Source organism: Panthera onca, chromosome A3 (assembly GCF_046562875.1).
Source record: "Panthera onca isolate mPanOnc1 chromosome A3, mPanOnc1 haplotype 2, whole genome shotgun sequence".
Taxonomy (NCBI): domain Eukaryota; kingdom Metazoa; phylum Chordata; class Mammalia; order Carnivora; family Felidae; genus Panthera; species Panthera onca.
Window position 1 is genome coordinate 52660899 of NC_138341.1, and position 17898 is coordinate 52678796.

General features: G+C 47.3%; 1 protein-coding gene across 1 annotated transcript; it reads left to right on the forward strand.

Moving 5' to 3' along the window:
• The first annotated feature begins 2338 nt into the window (after window positions 1-2338).
• On the forward strand, window positions 2339-13989 carry CLEC4F (C-type lectin domain family 4 member F). Its single transcript, XM_060658355.3, has 7 exons — window positions 2339-2536; window positions 3383-3499; window positions 3819-3929; window positions 5836-6954; window positions 11696-11847; window positions 12728-12846; window positions 13520-13989. The coding sequence occupies exons 1-7, from the start codon at window positions 2476-2478 to the stop codon at window positions 13668-13670; spliced, it is 1830 nt and encodes a 609-aa protein (XP_060514338.1). The 5' UTR covers window positions 2339-2475; the 3' UTR covers window positions 13671-13989.
• The last annotated feature ends 3909 nt before the right edge of the window (window positions 13990-17898 follow it).

Below are 17898 nucleotides of genomic sequence, written 5' to 3' on the forward strand. Positions count from 1 at the left end.
CAGAGCTGTTGACTGCTCCAGAAATGGATGCCTTCACGTTCCTCCTGTGTCCTTTCCTCTCAGGTCAGCTTTCAATGGACAGGAGGTAACAGGCCAACAGGTGACGGCTCCACACTCGACACACACACACACTGCCATGGCATCATGAACTGTATATACAGGCAACCGCCTCCTTCCTCACCCTGCATATCAGCTGTGCACTCAGTTGACAGTAGCATCCATGACAGGAGCTCCTCTTAGACGGAGGCTGTTCTCCTGACCCTGCCTCGGGATGAGGCACTTGAAGGATGGCTTCTCCAACATTGCATTTGGGCTGCAGGCTTTTTAGCGCTCAGAGGGTCTGTGGGAAGCTGACTCTGGGATTTTGGAACAGGATGTAGAAACTGAGCGTGGAAATAGGAAAAAATAGCGTGAAAATAGGAAAAAGCAACAATAAGGGTTGCACAAGCCATTTGCCAGGTAGAACTGACATCTTGTAAATGGGTAACTGGTGAGATAGAGGACAAATACGTAATTAGACTGTTATGAGTTAGGGAAAATGTGATCCATTTTGATAAGATTATAACCATCTGAAGTATTGGGGAACCAAGGAACAAGAATCCACCATTAACCTTGGAACTGACTTAGGGAAGGGTGTGATGACCAGCCAGTGGAAGTATTCATTCTGCTCAGCTGTTTACCCCCTTGTGGGTCTGGGGCCTGTGGGCTCACATGGCTCCACCAGGATGTCTCACTTCCCTGTTTTCTAAGTCCAGGCCCACAAGCAGCAGGAACTCCCTGAAGCAGGGAAGTTGCAGTCTCACTGCAAAGCTGCACATTGGCTTATCCATCAGTTTCTTTTTTAGTTTGTCCCAAACTCAATCGACTCAAGGGAGCGTGGATCCAATCGGCCAGAGGGGCAAAATTGGATCAAGTTGGGTCCCATTTGCTGTTTTCTGATACCAACCAATTCTCTGACATCGAGCTGGTATTCTCACAGTGACTTTTGGAGTCGGCACAGACCCCACAGGTGAAGGCCTAAGTCCCACAAGATTGCCCCCACTTCAGATTCCACCCGCAAGTGGAGTCTCCGGGCAACCCACACATCTGTGCAGCCAACTGCAAATTGGGGGACTCCGGTGACCCTCCCTAGCTTTAATAATTCACTAGAATGACTCGCAGAACTCAGGAAATCACTGTTTACTATTACAGTTTACAATAAAGGATACAAATGAAAAGCCAGATGAAGAGATATGGAGAGATACGTAGGGCTAGGCTCAGAAGAGTCCAGAGCAAAATAGCCTCTGTTCCTGTGGAGTTGGGATGTGACACCCTCTGGCTTGTGGATGTATTCACTAATGAGGAAAGTCCTTAAAAGTTCCTCAAATCTTTTGTAACCCAAATCCAGGCCCCGTCTCCCACCTGGAAGTCTGGGGTGGGGATGGGATTGGATAGGTGGGAGTTTGGTTTTTCTGGGATCAGTTCCTATCCTGAAACCATCTAGGGGCCCATCGTGAGTCACTTCATTAGCATAAGCTCAAGTATGCTCAAAAGGGGCTCTTTATGAAAAATAAAAAATGCTCCTATCACTTGGGAAATTCCAAGGAACTGGGACAAAGACCAAATACACTTTTAAAAAAAATGTTTATTTTATTTATTTTTGAGAGAGAGAGAGAGAGAGAGAGAGAGAGCGGGGCAGGGACAGAGAGGAGGAGGGGCAGAGAAAGGGGAGGAGTAGAGAGAGGGGGACAGAGGATCTGAAGTTTTTTTTTTTTTATTTTTTAAATGTTTATTTATTTTTGAGAGTGAGAGCACGGGGAGGGGCAGAGAGAGGGGAACAGAGGACCTGAAGCAGTCTCTGAGCTGACAGCTCAGTGCAGGGCTCCGTCAGATACTGACCTGAGCCGAAGTCAGACACTTAACTGGCTGAGCCACGCAGGTGCCCCAAGACCAAATATACTTTTTACTCTACTACAGACCCTTCCCTCCCCTGCCAGTTGTGAAGTCCTAAGTGGGCAAGAGTCACCTCAGCCCTACCTTTGGCCTGCAAATCCCTGCTGCTCTTACCCAGCTCCTCCTCCCCTTACCTGACTTCCTGTTACTTTCCAGGGTCTGGGCTAGGATTAAGAATCAGCCACCGGTCACAAGGATGTTTTTCTACGAAGCTGAGAAGGACCTGCACCCCCTCCGGAGGCCAGTGAAACAGTATTTGAGGCTAGCTTTGGGAGCTATCCTGGAAAGTGGTGGTTGGGGTGATAGGCTTGAGGGGAGGGCAGGGCAGTCTGGCGCCTGGGAGCTTGGAGGGGAAGGACACCACTGGGGTGATTCTGCAGAATCAGCAGGGGAGGGGGGCAGAGCTTCCAGGATGGTCAGGCCCTACGTAGGGCCATATAAGTCCGGGGTATCTCAGCTTCGCTTCCTATCCCTACTGGCCCACTGGACAGCCCCGTTGGAGTCTGCGGCAGGGAGGAGCATTGGAGCATAAAGGAAGAAGATATGAATTGTGACAAGGTCCACTTTTTCACAGACAACCAGAGTGTCTCCCTGCAGCCCAGAGGTGAGAAAACTGAGGCATGAGCCTATCCTCATTAGGAATTGGCTTGCTTGTCTCCCAGCCCCTCCCTGGCAGGCCAGAGCTTGGCTCCTCACTGTCTCAGCCTCCAGAATAAACAGGCAAGGGCTGAAGGTGGGTTAGGTGAGGATGGAGAGCCTGGCGCACACCCTAGTGTCTGTGTGAACCTCCCCAGACCCTTTTCCTTGGGGATGGCAACCTGTCAATAGAAAGAATAAACTGAATTCAGAGGGACCCCTGGTTTTGAGTCCCATCTCTGCGTGTTGGGCTGGCCCCACAAGGCCTCAGGGGCTCCAGACTGGTGTCTCTCTGCCTTGGAATAGATTTCTCTGTACACTGTTTATCCCTAACCACACCTCCACACTCATAGGACATCTATGCAGGGCTTTATGACCCTGCAGAGGGAGGCTCCAGCACTGACCTGGGTCAGGTTATGGGCGAGGCAGTGGTCCCAAAGGGCTGTGAGTCCTGCTCTGGTCAGGGTCCAAGAGCAAGCCCAGCCCTGGGACTCAGAGGTCAGGCTCCTTCTCTGTCCCTCCCTGTCTCCCTCCTTTCTTCTTTCATGCACACTGCATGTTTGTTGCCCTTCTCTGTGCTGGGTTCTGCCCTGTGCACCTCCTCTAGGTTTTGGATTGTGGTCGTCTCTTTACCTTTGTGTTGCTACCACACCCCCAGTTAGCTCTGGCGAACGCTTCCAAGTGCTTTATTTCCCACCTGCATGATAAGTGTGGCCAATGTTCTTATCCTCATCGGACAGTCCAAGAGACTGAGCGCATCCTGTCCAGCCCATACAACACATTCTCCTCCTGTACACTGGCTTCTCCCTTGTAGGGCTGGACTCTGCGGCAGGGGCTCCTGCAGCCCCCAGGAGGCCAAGGCTTGTTCAGACCACCCTGGCTGTTATGGCTGTGACTGTTGCCTCCTTGCTGGTGGTTCTCTTTGTTATGGGTAAGCTCCTAAGTGACCTGACCCCCCACCAACTCTCTCCATCTTCCTGCATAGAAGTCCCACAGGGACCAGATGCATACCCTCTACTCCCAGAAGAGTCAGTCTGTCTCTGGCCCCAGGCCTGAACCAGATCTTTTCTGGGACTCATCCAAGGTCCCTGTCCAAGGGGAGCCTCCCAAGAGCCGAGGCCCATGGAGGAAAGTCTGAGAGGTCCTTAGTGCCATCTCCCTCCTTCTCGAACCCCGGGGGCTGGGGCAGCCTGTTCTCCCAGCCTTAGTGCAGAGAGCCTGTGCTGACCCTTCGGGAATGGGTGTCTCAGTTCTACAGAAGCCAAGACTTCCTTTGGAGCCATATGACTCTTTCCAAGAGTTTTCCGCCATGATTGCCGGAGAGGACAACACCACCAGCCAGTTACCTGTGGAACCCTACAGTGAGTAGCCACAGGGCAGGGTGGGGTGGGGGAGCTGGGGCATTCAGATACCCAGACTCTAGGAGAAGCCTCTCCTCTGATGCCCCCAGACCCCTGAATGTGTTCCAGTCTTCTTACAGAAAGACATGATCTTTTTAAAAACCAGCTTTATTGAGGTGTAACTGACAGATAATAAATTACAATATTGAAAGTGTACAATCAGATAAGTTTTGACTTACATGTATACCCATGAAACCATCACCACAATCAAGATAATGAGCATATTCCTCCTCCCAAAGTTTACTTGTGCCCTTTGTCATCCTTCCCTCTCCCCTCCTCCCTTTATTCCCCAAGCAACCACTGATCTACTTGTGGTAATATAGATTAATTAGCTTTTTCTAGAGTTTTATGTAAAATTGATCATATAGTATGTACTCTTTTTGGTCCTTTATCAGTCATGTAATTTGCAAATATTTTCTCTTGGTTTATGGCTTGTCTTTTCGTTCTCTTGATCAGATTTAAATTTTAATAAAGTCTAATTTATCAATTTCTTTTTCTTTTATGGATTGTACTTTTGGTTTCATGTTGGAAACCTATCCTGAGGTCACAAAGACATTTTCCTATGTTTCCTCCTGGAAATTTCACACTTTTTGGCTTTACATTTAAGCCTATGATCAATTTTGAGTTGAGTTTTATATAATGGTGTGAGGATGAAGTCAATTTTTATTTTGCATGTGGATAGACAATTGTTGCCACACTGTTTGTTGAAAAGATTGTCATGAATTACTTTTGTGACTTTGTTGAAAATCAATTATCCATATATATATGTGGGTCTACTCCTGGATTCTCTATTCTGTTCCATTGATGTATTTGTCTACCTTTACAAGGCATCTTCAAAGGCCACCTGGCCCCACCTGGCCTGGCCTCAGCACAGTGGCTGAGGCCTCATACACTTACCTAGATAGGGCATGAGGCATAGGGTCCCTCCCTACTTGGGTTCTTCACTCTATTCCTGAGAGAAGACTGGAATCAAGAGTCTTAGACCATGAAAGTCTGAGATTAGGTCTTAGCTTGTGAGGTGAGCAACGGGTGCTAGGAGGACCAGAGGCAGCTGCAGGTGGGTCTGGTGGGAAAGACCATGCAGATGAAAGGAGCTGTGAGTTCCCTGAATCACCCCAATGATCAGGGCTTTCACTCAGGTGTCCCATATCCTCAACTTCTGTTGGGACTCTTGCTTGATGTTAACATTGGGTGTGCCAGCCCGTTAAGAAGGTTCTAGGGTCTAGTATCACCCGGAGGGTCTCCACTATAGCCCTGTGGATTGAACAGGCACCCATTGAACCCAACAGGTACCTATGTTGTTGAGTTTCTGGAATTTGTGATCAGAAAACTATGTTTGTTGTCTACACAGTTTTTAAGAAGTAACAATGATGAATCAAGAGGCTTTGTGCTTGGTGTGCAAATATAGTGGAAGACTAAACATGGGCTTTACTCATACCTATTTTCTTTTTCATAATGACCCATCTGATAGTGAAATTTTAGTGGAGTTAAGCTTCAGCAGCTCTAAATGATATAATCAGTTACTTTCAAGTTCAATTACAATGGCAAAATAATCCACGCCTCACCAGCATGATTCTTCTTGATAGCTAGTTTACATAGGCAAGTATTTTAATCCTTCTGCCCCTCAGTTCATGGGGGGACAGCTAAATAGGCCTTTATTTATTTAAATTTTTGGCTCACAATCTCAGCATGCTCATTCCCAGGGTCTGGGTGGGTGCAGTGAGCAGGAGGCAGCTTAAGGAGCACTTAGCGCTGTGTCTTAGACATTTCCCTCAGAAATGTCAAGAACACTGTGGTTGGCCCATTTAATTAATGCTTCCCTATGCAATTGGCCTCTGTGGCTACCTTCTCCCTTTACTCCCTCCAGATTCCCACCACTCTGGCAGGGTGGCAGAGTGGCAAGAGACTATCCAGATGTTTAAAAGCCACGTGGAGAATTCCAGCACCTGGAGCATGGAGATGCAGACGTTGACTTGTAGAGTGGACAATGTCAGTTCTCAGATCCAGGTGCTCGGTGGTCATCTGGAAAATGCCAGTGCTGACATCCAGATGGTAAAAGGAGTTCTACAGGTTGCCAATACCTTGACTTTCCAGACCCAGATGTTAAGGAGTTCCGTGGAAGGTGCCAGTGCTGAGATCCGGAAGCTAAAAGGAGATCTGGAAAAGGCAAATGCTTTAAATTCCCAGACCTACAGTTTCTTAAAAAGCAGTTTAGAAAATGCCAGCATTGATCTCCACATGTTGAATGGAGGCTTAGAAAATGCCAACACTGAAATTCAGATATTGAAGGCAGGGTTGGAAATGGCAAATGCCCAGGCCCAGCTGGCAAACAGTAGCTTAAAGAATGCTAATGCTCAGATCCATGTTTTGAGAGGCCAGTTGGATAGTGTCCATGATTTAAGGGCCCAAAATCAGGTTTTAAGAAGCAGTTTGGAAGGAGCCAATGCTGAGATCCAGAGGGTAAAGGGAAGCCTGCAAAATGCAAATGCTTTAAACTCCCAGACCCAGACTTTTCTGAAAGGCCATTTAGACAATGCCAGCTCTGAAATCCAGTTATTAAGAGATCATTTCAAAAGGGCAGGTGATGAGATTCACTTGTTAAAAAGAGATTTAGAGACTGTCACTGCCCAGACCCAAGAAGCAAGCCACCATCTGGAGCAGACAGATGCTCAGATCCAGTTATTAAAAACAGAGCTAGAAAATTCCAATGCCTTAGATTCCAAGATTCAGGTGTTAAATGGTTATTTGAAAAATGCCAGCAGAGAGATACAGACCCTAAAACAAGGAATGAAGGCTGCTTCAGCCTTAGATTCCAAGACCCAGATGTTAGAGAGCAATCTGCAGAAGGCCAGTGCTGAGATCCAGAGGTTAAAAGGGGATCTACAGGACACCAAAACACTAACGACGAGAATCCAGGAGGAGCAGAGTCGCCTGGAGACACTCCGTGTGGCCTTTGGTTCCCAGGAGCAGCTACAGAGGACACAAAGTAAGTGGGAGGCGAGGGCTTGGCCGGGACATATAGTCTTTTGGGTGGCTAGAGTCTTCTGTCCCTTCAGTCTTTTGCTTACTTCAGCACGTATCCCCCTAGGAAGGAGGCTGGGTGCTGGAGAAGGGCTGAATCCTAGGCAGTGGTAAAGGTGGCATAAGGCAGCTGACCCTGCTCTCAAGTTGTTTGTCATCTGGCCAGAGTGACAAAACAGTACTTGAGAAACGAACGATGTGTGGAAGATATGCAAAGAGGTGCAAGAGGTGTTAGGTAAGGGACAGCTCTAGGAACTGGGGTGGAGAGGAGCAAAGAGGAGGGAGAAAGGATCTTCTGAGGTTGATGTCCTCTGATATAGACAAGGGATCTTCTGAGGGGGGGAGAATTTTTTTGGAGGACAAAGGATTAAAGGATGCTTTGCAGAGAAGATGGCCCTTGAACTGGGCCCTGAAGGACTCATAGGTGTTTGTCAAACAAGTAGGGTAAGAGGGTGGCAGATTCATAGTCATGAAGATGTGAAACCATGAGGTTCAGAAAACTTCAGGCAGTTCTGTGACTGGACTGTGGCCAAGAGGGCAGTTGATGAGAGGTTAGTAGGCAGGGGCCAGGATGGTGGCTTTAAAACTGTTTGGAATGTAAGCACAGCCTGAAATTAATTTTATATTGTGACCCAGTATAATTATGTGTATCTCTCTCTCACTCTCTCTCTCACACACATATGCATACACACACACGTGCAAAGACACACACACATTTCAAAAGCAAACATTTTAACACATGGATGCACTCTGATATTTTATAATCTATTATTTTTTTTTATTTGATGGGTGGGGGAGGGCAGAGGGATATATAGAGAGAATCCTAAGCAGGCTCCATGCTCAGTGTGGAGCCCAACATGGGGCTTGATCCCATGACCATGATTTCATGACCTGAGCTGAAATCAAGAGTTAGGTGCTCAACCAACTGAGCCACCCAGGCACCCCTATAATCTTTTATAAAAACAAAAAACAAAAAACCCCAGAAAACCAAAAGACCTTGATGTCTCCCATGAATGGGTTGATGATTGCACTTTGAAAATCACTATGCTAGGGGCACCTGGGTGGCTCAGTCAGTTAAGTATCCGACCTCGGCTCAGGTCATGATCTTAAGGTTCATAAGTTCAAGCCCCACATTGGGCTCTGTGTTGACAGCTCAGAGCCTGCAGCCTTCTTAGGATTCTGCGTCTCCCTCTCTCTCTGCCTCTCTCCTGCTCGTGCTCTGTCTCTCTGTCTCTGTCTCTCTCAAAATGAATAACATTAAAAAAAATCATTAGGTAGACCTGGAGACGTATCAGCTGGATGTGGAAGGCTTCTGAGTTTGGGTTGCATCTTCTAGGAAATGAGGGTATATTGAAGGGCTTCAAAGAGGCTGACTAGATGGGCCTCCTGACTGAGAGGGAATAAAAGAAGGGAGAAGAGCAGTGAGATTTGGACATGCTGAGCCTGAGATGCTTTGGGGATATTCAAGTGGCTGTCATCTGCATGCTGTGTGGAGTGTAGGTGACTAGGCCCTGGATGCAGACACAGATGTGGAAGCTGTGGTTATGTTGGTTCTGGTTGTGGCAGTGGGTGTTGGTGGAGGCAGGAGGCATTGCATACAATAAAATGCTTTGTGGGAAAAAGGCTGAGGGCAGAAACAGAAAGTCAACCTTCAGGTGGCAAGAAGGAAAAGATGAGTTTTTGAAGGAGACTATTAGAAAAGGCAGTCTTAGAGGAAGGAATAGAACCAGGAGATGTGCAGTTGGGGAAGTCAAGGAAGGAGGGAACTTCAAGAAGGAAGGAGCTAGTTCTAGCGAATGCCTGAGAGGTCATGTGAAATAACCAATAAGCACCCGCTGACACTGGGCAATTAAGAAGTCACTGGTAATGAAGTTCCAGTGGAGAGTTGTGTGTGGCCTAGAGGCCAGACCACCATCAGCAGGGTGTGAATGAGAGCTCAAGTGCACAAGCCATTCAAGGACCTTGGCTGAGGAGCAGAGGAGGCTGTGGGGGAGAGGGGGTGACATGGTGGAGGGAGGGATGAAAAAAAAACACGTAATCGATATTTACATTATAAAACCTCCATATTAATTATAGACAACGTGGCAAATATTGAGAAAGAGAATGATGAGAAAACAACCACTTGTATTTCCATGAAAAGTTCTATATTTTCTGTATGAGCCCACTGCTAACATTTTGGTGAACTTCCTTGAGAGGGTTTTTCTAGATTAAGAGGATAGGCTTGGTCTGAAGATGGGAGAAAGGAGCCAGCAAAGAGGGAGGAGGTTGGAGGAGGGAGAGACTGGGAATGACATACACGGCTGAGGGAATTCACCTTGAAGCGCTGGGACAATAAATACTTGAACCTCTGAGGCTAGGAGGAAGAGGTGTGGCCGTAGGTTTGCAGATGTGGGAATAGGAAACTGAGGCAGCCAAGCTTTAGTGGTGCCTCTTCCTAGGTAGGGTAGGCAGTCACTTGCTAAGGATGGGAGAGGGGACAGTTTGAGCAGCTGCTAAAGAGAGCTGACAAATGAGGGCCTTGGCAGGCAGCATTGAGGATTCCTGGTCTGTCAGAGCCTGGAAGTCTGCCCTCTGTAATGTCCCTCCAATGCCCCCTGTTGTCCTATGTCTACCTACTGCTTTAGCATAGACCTGTGTTTCTCCACCTTGGGGCCACACTGGGATCACCTGAGGAGCTTTACAAATAGTGATGCCTGGGACCCACCTTCAGAACTCTGACTTTCTTTGGAGGGGTTGAGGATCTGGGATGCAGTGTGGGCATTAGAATTTTTTAAAAAGTTCCTTAGATGGTTCTAATGGGCAGTGAGGACTGAGAACCATTAGTTTAACTTTTTCTTAAAGGGCCAAATAGTAGATATTTTGGGCTTCTGGATGAACAGGCTCTGTTGCAACATGTCTGCTGCTGTAGCAATAAAGCAGCCAAAGATGTATATAAAGAATGTGGTTGTGTTCCAATAAAACTTTATTTATAAAAAGAGGTTGCTTGCAGGTTGCAGTTTGCCAATCCTGTTTAGACTACCGGTTCTCAGGTTTTGGAATACATCAGGATTACCTAGAGGGTTTGTTAAGACACCAACTGTTGGGATGCCTAGGTGGCACAGTCGGTTAAGCATCTGACTTCGGCTCAGGTCGTGATCTCACGGTTCATGGGTCTGAGCTCCAGCTCAGAGCCTGGAGCATGCTTTGGATTCTGTGTCTCCCTCTCTCTCTGCTCCTCCCCTGCTTGTGCTGTCTCTTTCTCTCTCAAAAATAAATAAATAAACATTTAAAAAAAAAAAACCCTACCAACTGTTAAGAAACAATTTCAGAATCAGCCAGTCTGGGTGGGTCTGAGACATTTACATTTCTACCAATTCCCAGATGATGCTGATGCTGCTGGTCTGGGACCACTCTTTGAAACCCCTGGTTTACACACTCACCATAATTACTGAGACATTTGCAACTATGTTCTAATTGGTATCTCTGGCCCGGTTAGGATTGGCTTCTTCCTATTTAGTCTCCACACTGTCACCAGGTTGACATTATTACAATGCAAATCTGAGCATACTACTATCCTTCTTAAAACACTTCAGGGCTTCCCTGTGCTCACAAGGGGAAAAAACCCCAAACTCTTTTATACGACATGTACGATATGGTGCTGGTGAGCCTGTCCAAGTTTGTCTCCTGTCCCTTATGCACTGACCATCCCAAGCACTTGAACAGATCAGGCCACGCCATGCTGTTTCACACCTCCATGCTTTTTGTGTCTACTTTTTCCCCTGCCTGGGATGCTCTCTTTGGCACTGACCAACTGGCAAACTCTTCCTCAGTCTTTTAAGACTTAGCTCAAGTGAATCTCACCTACGTACGAGTCCTTCCTGAGAGCATCACTTGCAGCCCAGGTGAAATAGACCAGACTGTCTTTTATGCTTCTATTCTAGCATGCACATGGTTTTCAATGAATGCATCTTCAACACCCTTTTTACATCTGTCTTGTTTACTAGACTGTACATTCCTTGAGGGCACAAATCATGTCTTACTGGTCTTTGTATAACAGTCCCTGGTTCACAGAAGTTAAAAAACACTGAACCATGGGTGTTGAACAAAAGAATAAATGAATGAATAAGCGAGTCTGTTGTGGCCCCATTTCAAATAGCTGTGGTACAGATGATGTTAGAAAGCAGAGCGTTATAGTGGGGAGGAATGAAAGAGCTGAGAACACAAGATGCTTGTGCTCATGGAATGAGCTACTAGAGCTTGACATTGGGAGGTCAGGTAGACCAGGTCCTGAGTATGGTCTGGGGTATGGGCAGCTGAAGTGGATGGAGATGAAGTCAAGGGAATGGCTGACACCACAGGATGGCTGTGAAGTCTTCTAGGGAGATGGCAGGAACTGAGAGGCAGAGGACTGTCAGGTGATAGCAGTGAATGGGGAAAGAGGGTAGTGGAGCCAGAATGCAGGAGTCTGGAAAGAAAGTGTTGCCTAGGTAACAAAGCTATCTGAAGATCCTTGGAGAGATGGAGCCAGGTGTCCTGGGCTGCTTTCTGTTGTACTGGGTATCAGACTGGGGGTGCAGCCTCCCAGGTCTTGCCCCCAAGCACTGGGCATCAAGCGCTGTGTGGGCCTGTGACTCTTGGTGGCCAGTCCCTGGAGAGGTCAGGAAGGGCAGCTCTGGGGCATCCACATCCAGCCCCTGGTTCTCTCTCCTCCCCAACCTTTGCTCCAGATCAACTTCTTCAGCTGATCCTGCAAGGCTGGAATGCCTACAGTGGGAGCTTGTATTACTTTTCTCATGTCAAGAAGTCTTGGCATGAGGCTGAGCAGTTCTGTGTGTCCCAGGGAGCCCACCTGGCTTCAGTGACTTCTGAGGAGGAGCAGGTGAGAGCTGCAGGCTTGGGGTGGTGCTGACGGGCTTGGTGTGGGATGAGGGACCTTGGTGCTTTGGCCTTTCTCCTCTTGCAGTAGCCTGGGCTGTTTCCTGCATGTTTCCTCTGTCAGTCAGGGAGCAGATGTTTATTGGGTTGCAACGAGTGCCTTGTCTGGAGGTGAAAACACTGACAGCAAACCTCGATGTTCTTGATGAATGAGGGAGACATCCAGAGGCCCACAGATGTCAACAGTGAGGAAGGGCAAAGAGAGGTGGCATGGGTGACTGCCCTTAAAGTGTTGGGAACATATGTCCCTCCCCATTCCTCACTTCCCCCTCAGCGTCTTCTCTAGTTGTCAGTCCCGAGTTTAACACCAGTTAATCCAATGGCTGTGGAAGGCCCATGAGCAGGAGACCCAGGCTTCCTGGGAAAGCCAGACACAGAAGTTTGAGGACCACCAAAGGCAATATGGACCTTAGGTGGCCCATCTGCCAAAGGTCCTTACCAGAATTTACTAGGGTTCTTGTCAAAGGACCATAATGAGTTTGGTCCATTTCAGCTTACAGAACTGCCCATCCTTTGTGGTTCTTCTGAGGCTGTTCTTGTATATCTGTCAAAGGCCATGCTATTTTTTATTGCATGGTTGGTCTTTGTCCCAGTGAAGGCACACTCATCACGTCAACATGGGAGAAGACGGATTTTCTCTGAGGGCACCTGGATCCTGCCCTCAACTCTGGACAAACCATGGAAGGTGCAGGAAGGGGCTCAGCTCCTGGAGAGGAGTGGGCTTCATGACCCAGGACCAGGGAGAGGACAGCCTAGACTCCTTTTCCATACGGCCGGGAAAATGAGCTCCTCACATAGGATTAAACACTGCCTTTTCTCTGCAGGAATTTCTGGTAAAGTTCACGAGTACCTCTCACCACTGGATTGGCCTCACTGACAGGGGCAAGGAGGGCTTCTGGCGCTGGGTGGACGGGACACCATTCAATGCTTTCCGGAGCAGAGTGTGAGTCCAGCACTATCTGGTGCTGTCCTAAGCAGAGTCTGGAGCAGGTCTGGCTAGAGACTTTTGCATGTCCCTGTCTTGTGTGTGTATTCCTGCCCAGTAAGTGTTACTGTTGTGTATGATATATGTGTATGATGTGTATGTGTGATGTGTGTATAGAGTGGATGTATGGTTGTGTATGTGATGTATGTGTGATGTGTGGTATGTATGTATGTATGATATGTGTGTATGTATGATGTGTATGATGTGTGCGGGGTGTGCATAATTGTGGTCCTTGTGTGGACCCTTCCACAGAGGGGTATCAGAACAAGACAGGTCCTGGGGCTGGCAAGTGGCCTATGAGTGGGTCTTCCTGCCTTTTTTTTGTTGTTGTTGTTCTTTGTTTGTTTGTTGCCTATCCTGTAACTTTTGAAGGCCCTGCCTTCACCAGAAGGTATCTGGATGTGAATTCCGGGGTGGGGGCTTACAGCTTCAGACACCCTTCCTATCCCTTGAGCCTCAGTAACTAAAGGCAACCTCAACAGAGCCACCCTTAGGGCACCCTTGGGCCCAGCTCTGTCCCCATCCATGGCCACCAGGAGATTAGGGACCCATGTCACTTCAGCTCCTTATACCAAAGTCGGGGGAAGGGACACTTCCTTTGTCTGGCGGAATAAAGCTGTCTTGTTTCCAGGTTTTGGGGCACAAATCAGCCAGACAACTGGCGGCACCAGGATGGGCAGACAGAAGACTGTGTCCATATTGAGCAGAAGTGGAATGACATGCACTGTGACACCCCCTATCACTGGGTCTGTAAGAAGCCCATCAACCAGCATGTGGCCTGAGACAGGCCAGATCTGAAACGTGGCCGCTGCTGCCAGCTCTGGACCCACCCTACCACCCCTCCCCCGCCGACCTGATGCCTTGTGAACCTCTGAACCCAGCTTGTTCTCTGGGGCTTTCCATTTGGCCTTTTGTGTTTCCTGCTCTGTCCTTTCATGTAACCCTTCAAACATATTTACCCCACATGACCCAATGGGATCAAGGGCTCTTCAGGACCAGAGGCTTGTTGTGCCTCTGTATCCCCCTCAGCAACCGGCACAGGCCTGTCAGACAGCGGGTCCTCAATAAATACTGAACGCACAAAAGCGTTGTGCTTGTCTCTGTGACGGCCACCACCCTTTGTTCTCCCTGGATTGGTCTCCTTCCTCAATGTCCCTTCTGTCATATCAAGCATAATAAGCATATCTTTGTTTAAGGGCTTTATAGCTATGAATGTTTAGTTAGTTCCTTGAAAAACAGCAGAAGTTTAACACAAACCACAGGGACATCTTACAGGGGTACGAATTCACAAGAAGTAATAGTCATTCCAGGTGTTCCTGCATTTCCTTTGTTGCAGATGGGGCTGGAGCTGGATTTTTCCAGGCCTTTAAAACACTCCAAAAACTTCTTTCTGTCCTGTGGCTGGCCTCATCTCATTTCCCGACTGTTCCTCTTGATGTCATATCTCTGTCTTTGGCCTCTTCTCGTGGTCCCACTCCCCTTCCAGGGACTGGGATCTCTGCCAGCTCAATTTAGAATGAGAATTTCTAGAGCAGCTCTTTGCCCGGCCTTGTGGAGTCCCGTCCTATGCATTCATAGGTTTCTATGCAATGTAGGTTTCTGTGGCTCTTCCTCTGTACAACTGCCTCTCCTTCATGCTCCTCCCCAAATCCTAGCACTCTCAGTCTCCCCCAACTCCCATCTTCCTCTCTCCATACTTAGTGCAACTGTCATTCCCTGTGCGGGCGGGACCCTCCTCCCTGCACTGGGGTCTGGCAGGAGCCTCCAGGAAGAATCCTAGGGGGTTGGTGGGTTCAGCCTGTCTGCTTCCCTAGCCAGGAACTTGGGTTGCAATTGTCCAATGTCTGAAAACAATTGTTCATCAATTGTTTCATGAGTTTTGTCCAGTTTCCCAGTTGCTGACAGCAAAAGGACTGGTCCAGCTACTCCATTAGGACCAGAAATGGAAATCTATTCTACCTGGTATGATACCTTTGGCTGAGTAGGACTTTAATCTGTTTGTATTCATATTTTCCTTTTGGCTTTTCTTTTGGCCTTTTCTTTTATGGCTTCTTAGCTTTTTATCGATCTTAGAAACTTCTCCTCTATCACAGGCTTGAAATAACATTTTGCTGTATTTCTTTTATTTATTTAAAAACAATTTTTTTAACGTTTATTTATTTTTGAGACAGAGAGAGACAGAGCATGAACGGGGGAGGTTCAGAGAGAGGGAGACACAGAATCTGAAACAGGCTCCAGGCTCTGAGCTGTCAGCACAGAGCCCAACACAGGGCTCGAACTCATGGACCGCGAGATCATGACCTGAGCCGAAGTTGGCTGCTTAACCGACTGAGCCACCCAGGCACCCCTTGCTGTATTTCTTTTAAATACCTTTATTGTTATTATTATTTTTAGACTCACCTATGTTGCACGATTTGATTTCCTGATAGTTTATTCCTTAGTAGTTTGTACTATAGCAATATAGATATATAGGGATGGGTTTATTGTTTTCTTTTTATGTGTTCCTATTCTTTGTTTTATGGTTTCCCTAGCCTATGCAAAAAAGGTAGCAGCCAATATTAATATGTCCCACTTTTGCAGAATTTACAGAGCTTTTCTTTATGGCCTAGTAGTATCTGTTCACTTTTTATAAATATTCCACAGGTATATTTATTAGATTAGGCTTGTGATTTTCATTCAATATCCTTATTTATATGTTATCCATACAACCTATCAATTTCTCTAGGAGGATTTATTTGTGTTAACTCTCCCATGTAGAACATTATATATGTTTATTATCTTGTCATGTTCTTATGTTTCTAATAGCTTTTGATTTATGTATTTTAGTATTACTTTAATGTCTAAAGACTCATGACCATTAAGTCTACCTGAAGACTTTTAGTTTTTATCAATATTCATGCAATCGAGGACTATTTACTGTGCCTCTACCGTGTACCAAGCACTCTTCTAGGTTTTCAGGATTCGAAAGTGAATGAAACATAAAATTCCACCCCACCCCCACTCTCGAAGCCAGCATTCTAGTAGGGAGGAGAGGTACTTAGGACATCCTGCCCCTTCTCATAGCCGCAGGAAGAATTCTCTGGAGCCTGAAACCTGGTGGTGACATTCTGGAGTAGCAAGCTAGCTTCGTTATCTATCTAACCAACCATGGTCTGTGGCCTAAAGCTAATGGGACAGGGACAGGTAAACATGCTCACACTCCAGGGTCAATTCTCATGAGCGAGCTGGCCCTTTCTTCCCTATCGAGAAGGTTCTGAAAGCTGAAATTTCCCCAAGACAGTCAGAAAGGCAGAGGAATTAAGTTCTCTACAGACTGAGTGGAGCCATCTGGGGAGACAGAATGAAGTCCCCGGTTGTCCTGGAGGAAGTGGTCAGCTTGTCACCCTGGAGTGATAGCCTGCTCCACCCAGCCTCCACTGTATAGCTGCTACTCTCGGTGACCACGGATTATGTTGGTGATAGATATAGGCTGTAATAGACAGTTGCCACCACTTGGGTGCCCACAGCTTTTTCCCCTAGAGCTATGATTTCCAGTCTTTTAGGGTATGAGGGCCCAACCTGATAGAGGCTGGAGTCTACACATTATGAGTTAGGGGAGATCCTGGCTCTAGCATAGGGAGAAGAAGGCACAGAATTTTTGGCTGTCATGAAATGACCTCCTAGGCTTGGTTTTCTAGGGGCAGGGAACAATTTCTTAGTCAGGAGAGTGAGCATATTCTGGAAGCAGATGTCACAGCATTTTGAGGATGACGCAAGTCATTAGTTCAGAAAAAAATCTACCTGTGCTTATAGTCAGAAACTGTGAGTGACCTATATCAGCTAATGCCCCAGCCCTCTATACTCTGGAATTCTTACAACACTTGCTCCCATATACCCAGATCTGGGCCTGGGTCTTTGTCCAACTCCCTTGTATGCCTATACCATGCCTTTTGGAAAGACCCTCTCCCTTTGTGTTGCTCTTGCTTAATAAGGGCCAGTTATAAGTGGCTATGCTTCTATATGCTGCTATCAATTCCTACAGCTCAAAGCCAACCAAGCCCAGGGACCCTTGCCACCAGTAAAAGCCCCAGCCCCAGCCCCAGCCCCAGCCCCAGCCCCAGCCCCAGCCCCAGCCCCAGAGAGAATCATGGAAGAGTAAGGAGGCCTGGGCTACTCGTGGGAGGGACTTAGGATAGAAGAGGGTCTGCTAGCTGGGCCTCAAGAAGGCTTCTTCCTGGAAAAGGCCTTCCAGGACAAGGCCACATGAAGCAGGGTATCCATAACACAGCTGTGCCTCTCTGTTCCACCTGCTCTCACCAAAGCAGCCTGTAGCTTACTTCCTCTTGAATATCCTCAAAGCCCTACTTTTGTTGCAATCTCATCTTTATTAGATATGATAAGCATTTCCTACTCCAGCTGGTCCCAGGATGGAGGTTTCAGGCCCTCTTCAAGGTGGCCCCAACAAGCCTTTCATGATATTTCTGCTATGGGGTCACCAGAACCGCGCCCTGGACCTCAGTGTCTCCTCAACCAGCTCTGACTGAAGCTTCTGCGCTTTTTCTCAGAACACCCTGCCTGGGTCACTTATGTGTAATAGCCAAGTTTCTGGACATTCTATCTGGTTCATATATCATCATTGCTATTGTAGTTATCACTTACAATGTGGTGGGAATTATGTGAGGCAGGAGAGATTGGTGGTTATAGACTGTTATAGTCTGTGGCCAGACAGCCTGGGTCCAATCCCAGGTTTACCCCTGTCTAGCTGGGAAAGTTGGTTACTTGACTTGTGTGTCTCAATTTCCTCTTCTATGAAAACATTACAGTACCTCTCTCTCTTGAAGTCGTTGTGTGATTAAGTTAACCCATAAAATGAGCTTAGAAAAGTACATGGCACATGGATTCCATTATACAAGCCTATGGCCTAATTAACTCCTTGCTACAACTCTGAAGAAGGTTCTGTCACAATTTCCCATTTATAGATGGCAAGATGAGGCCTAGAGAGTTTGGATGTCTTGCCTGCAGTCCTATGAA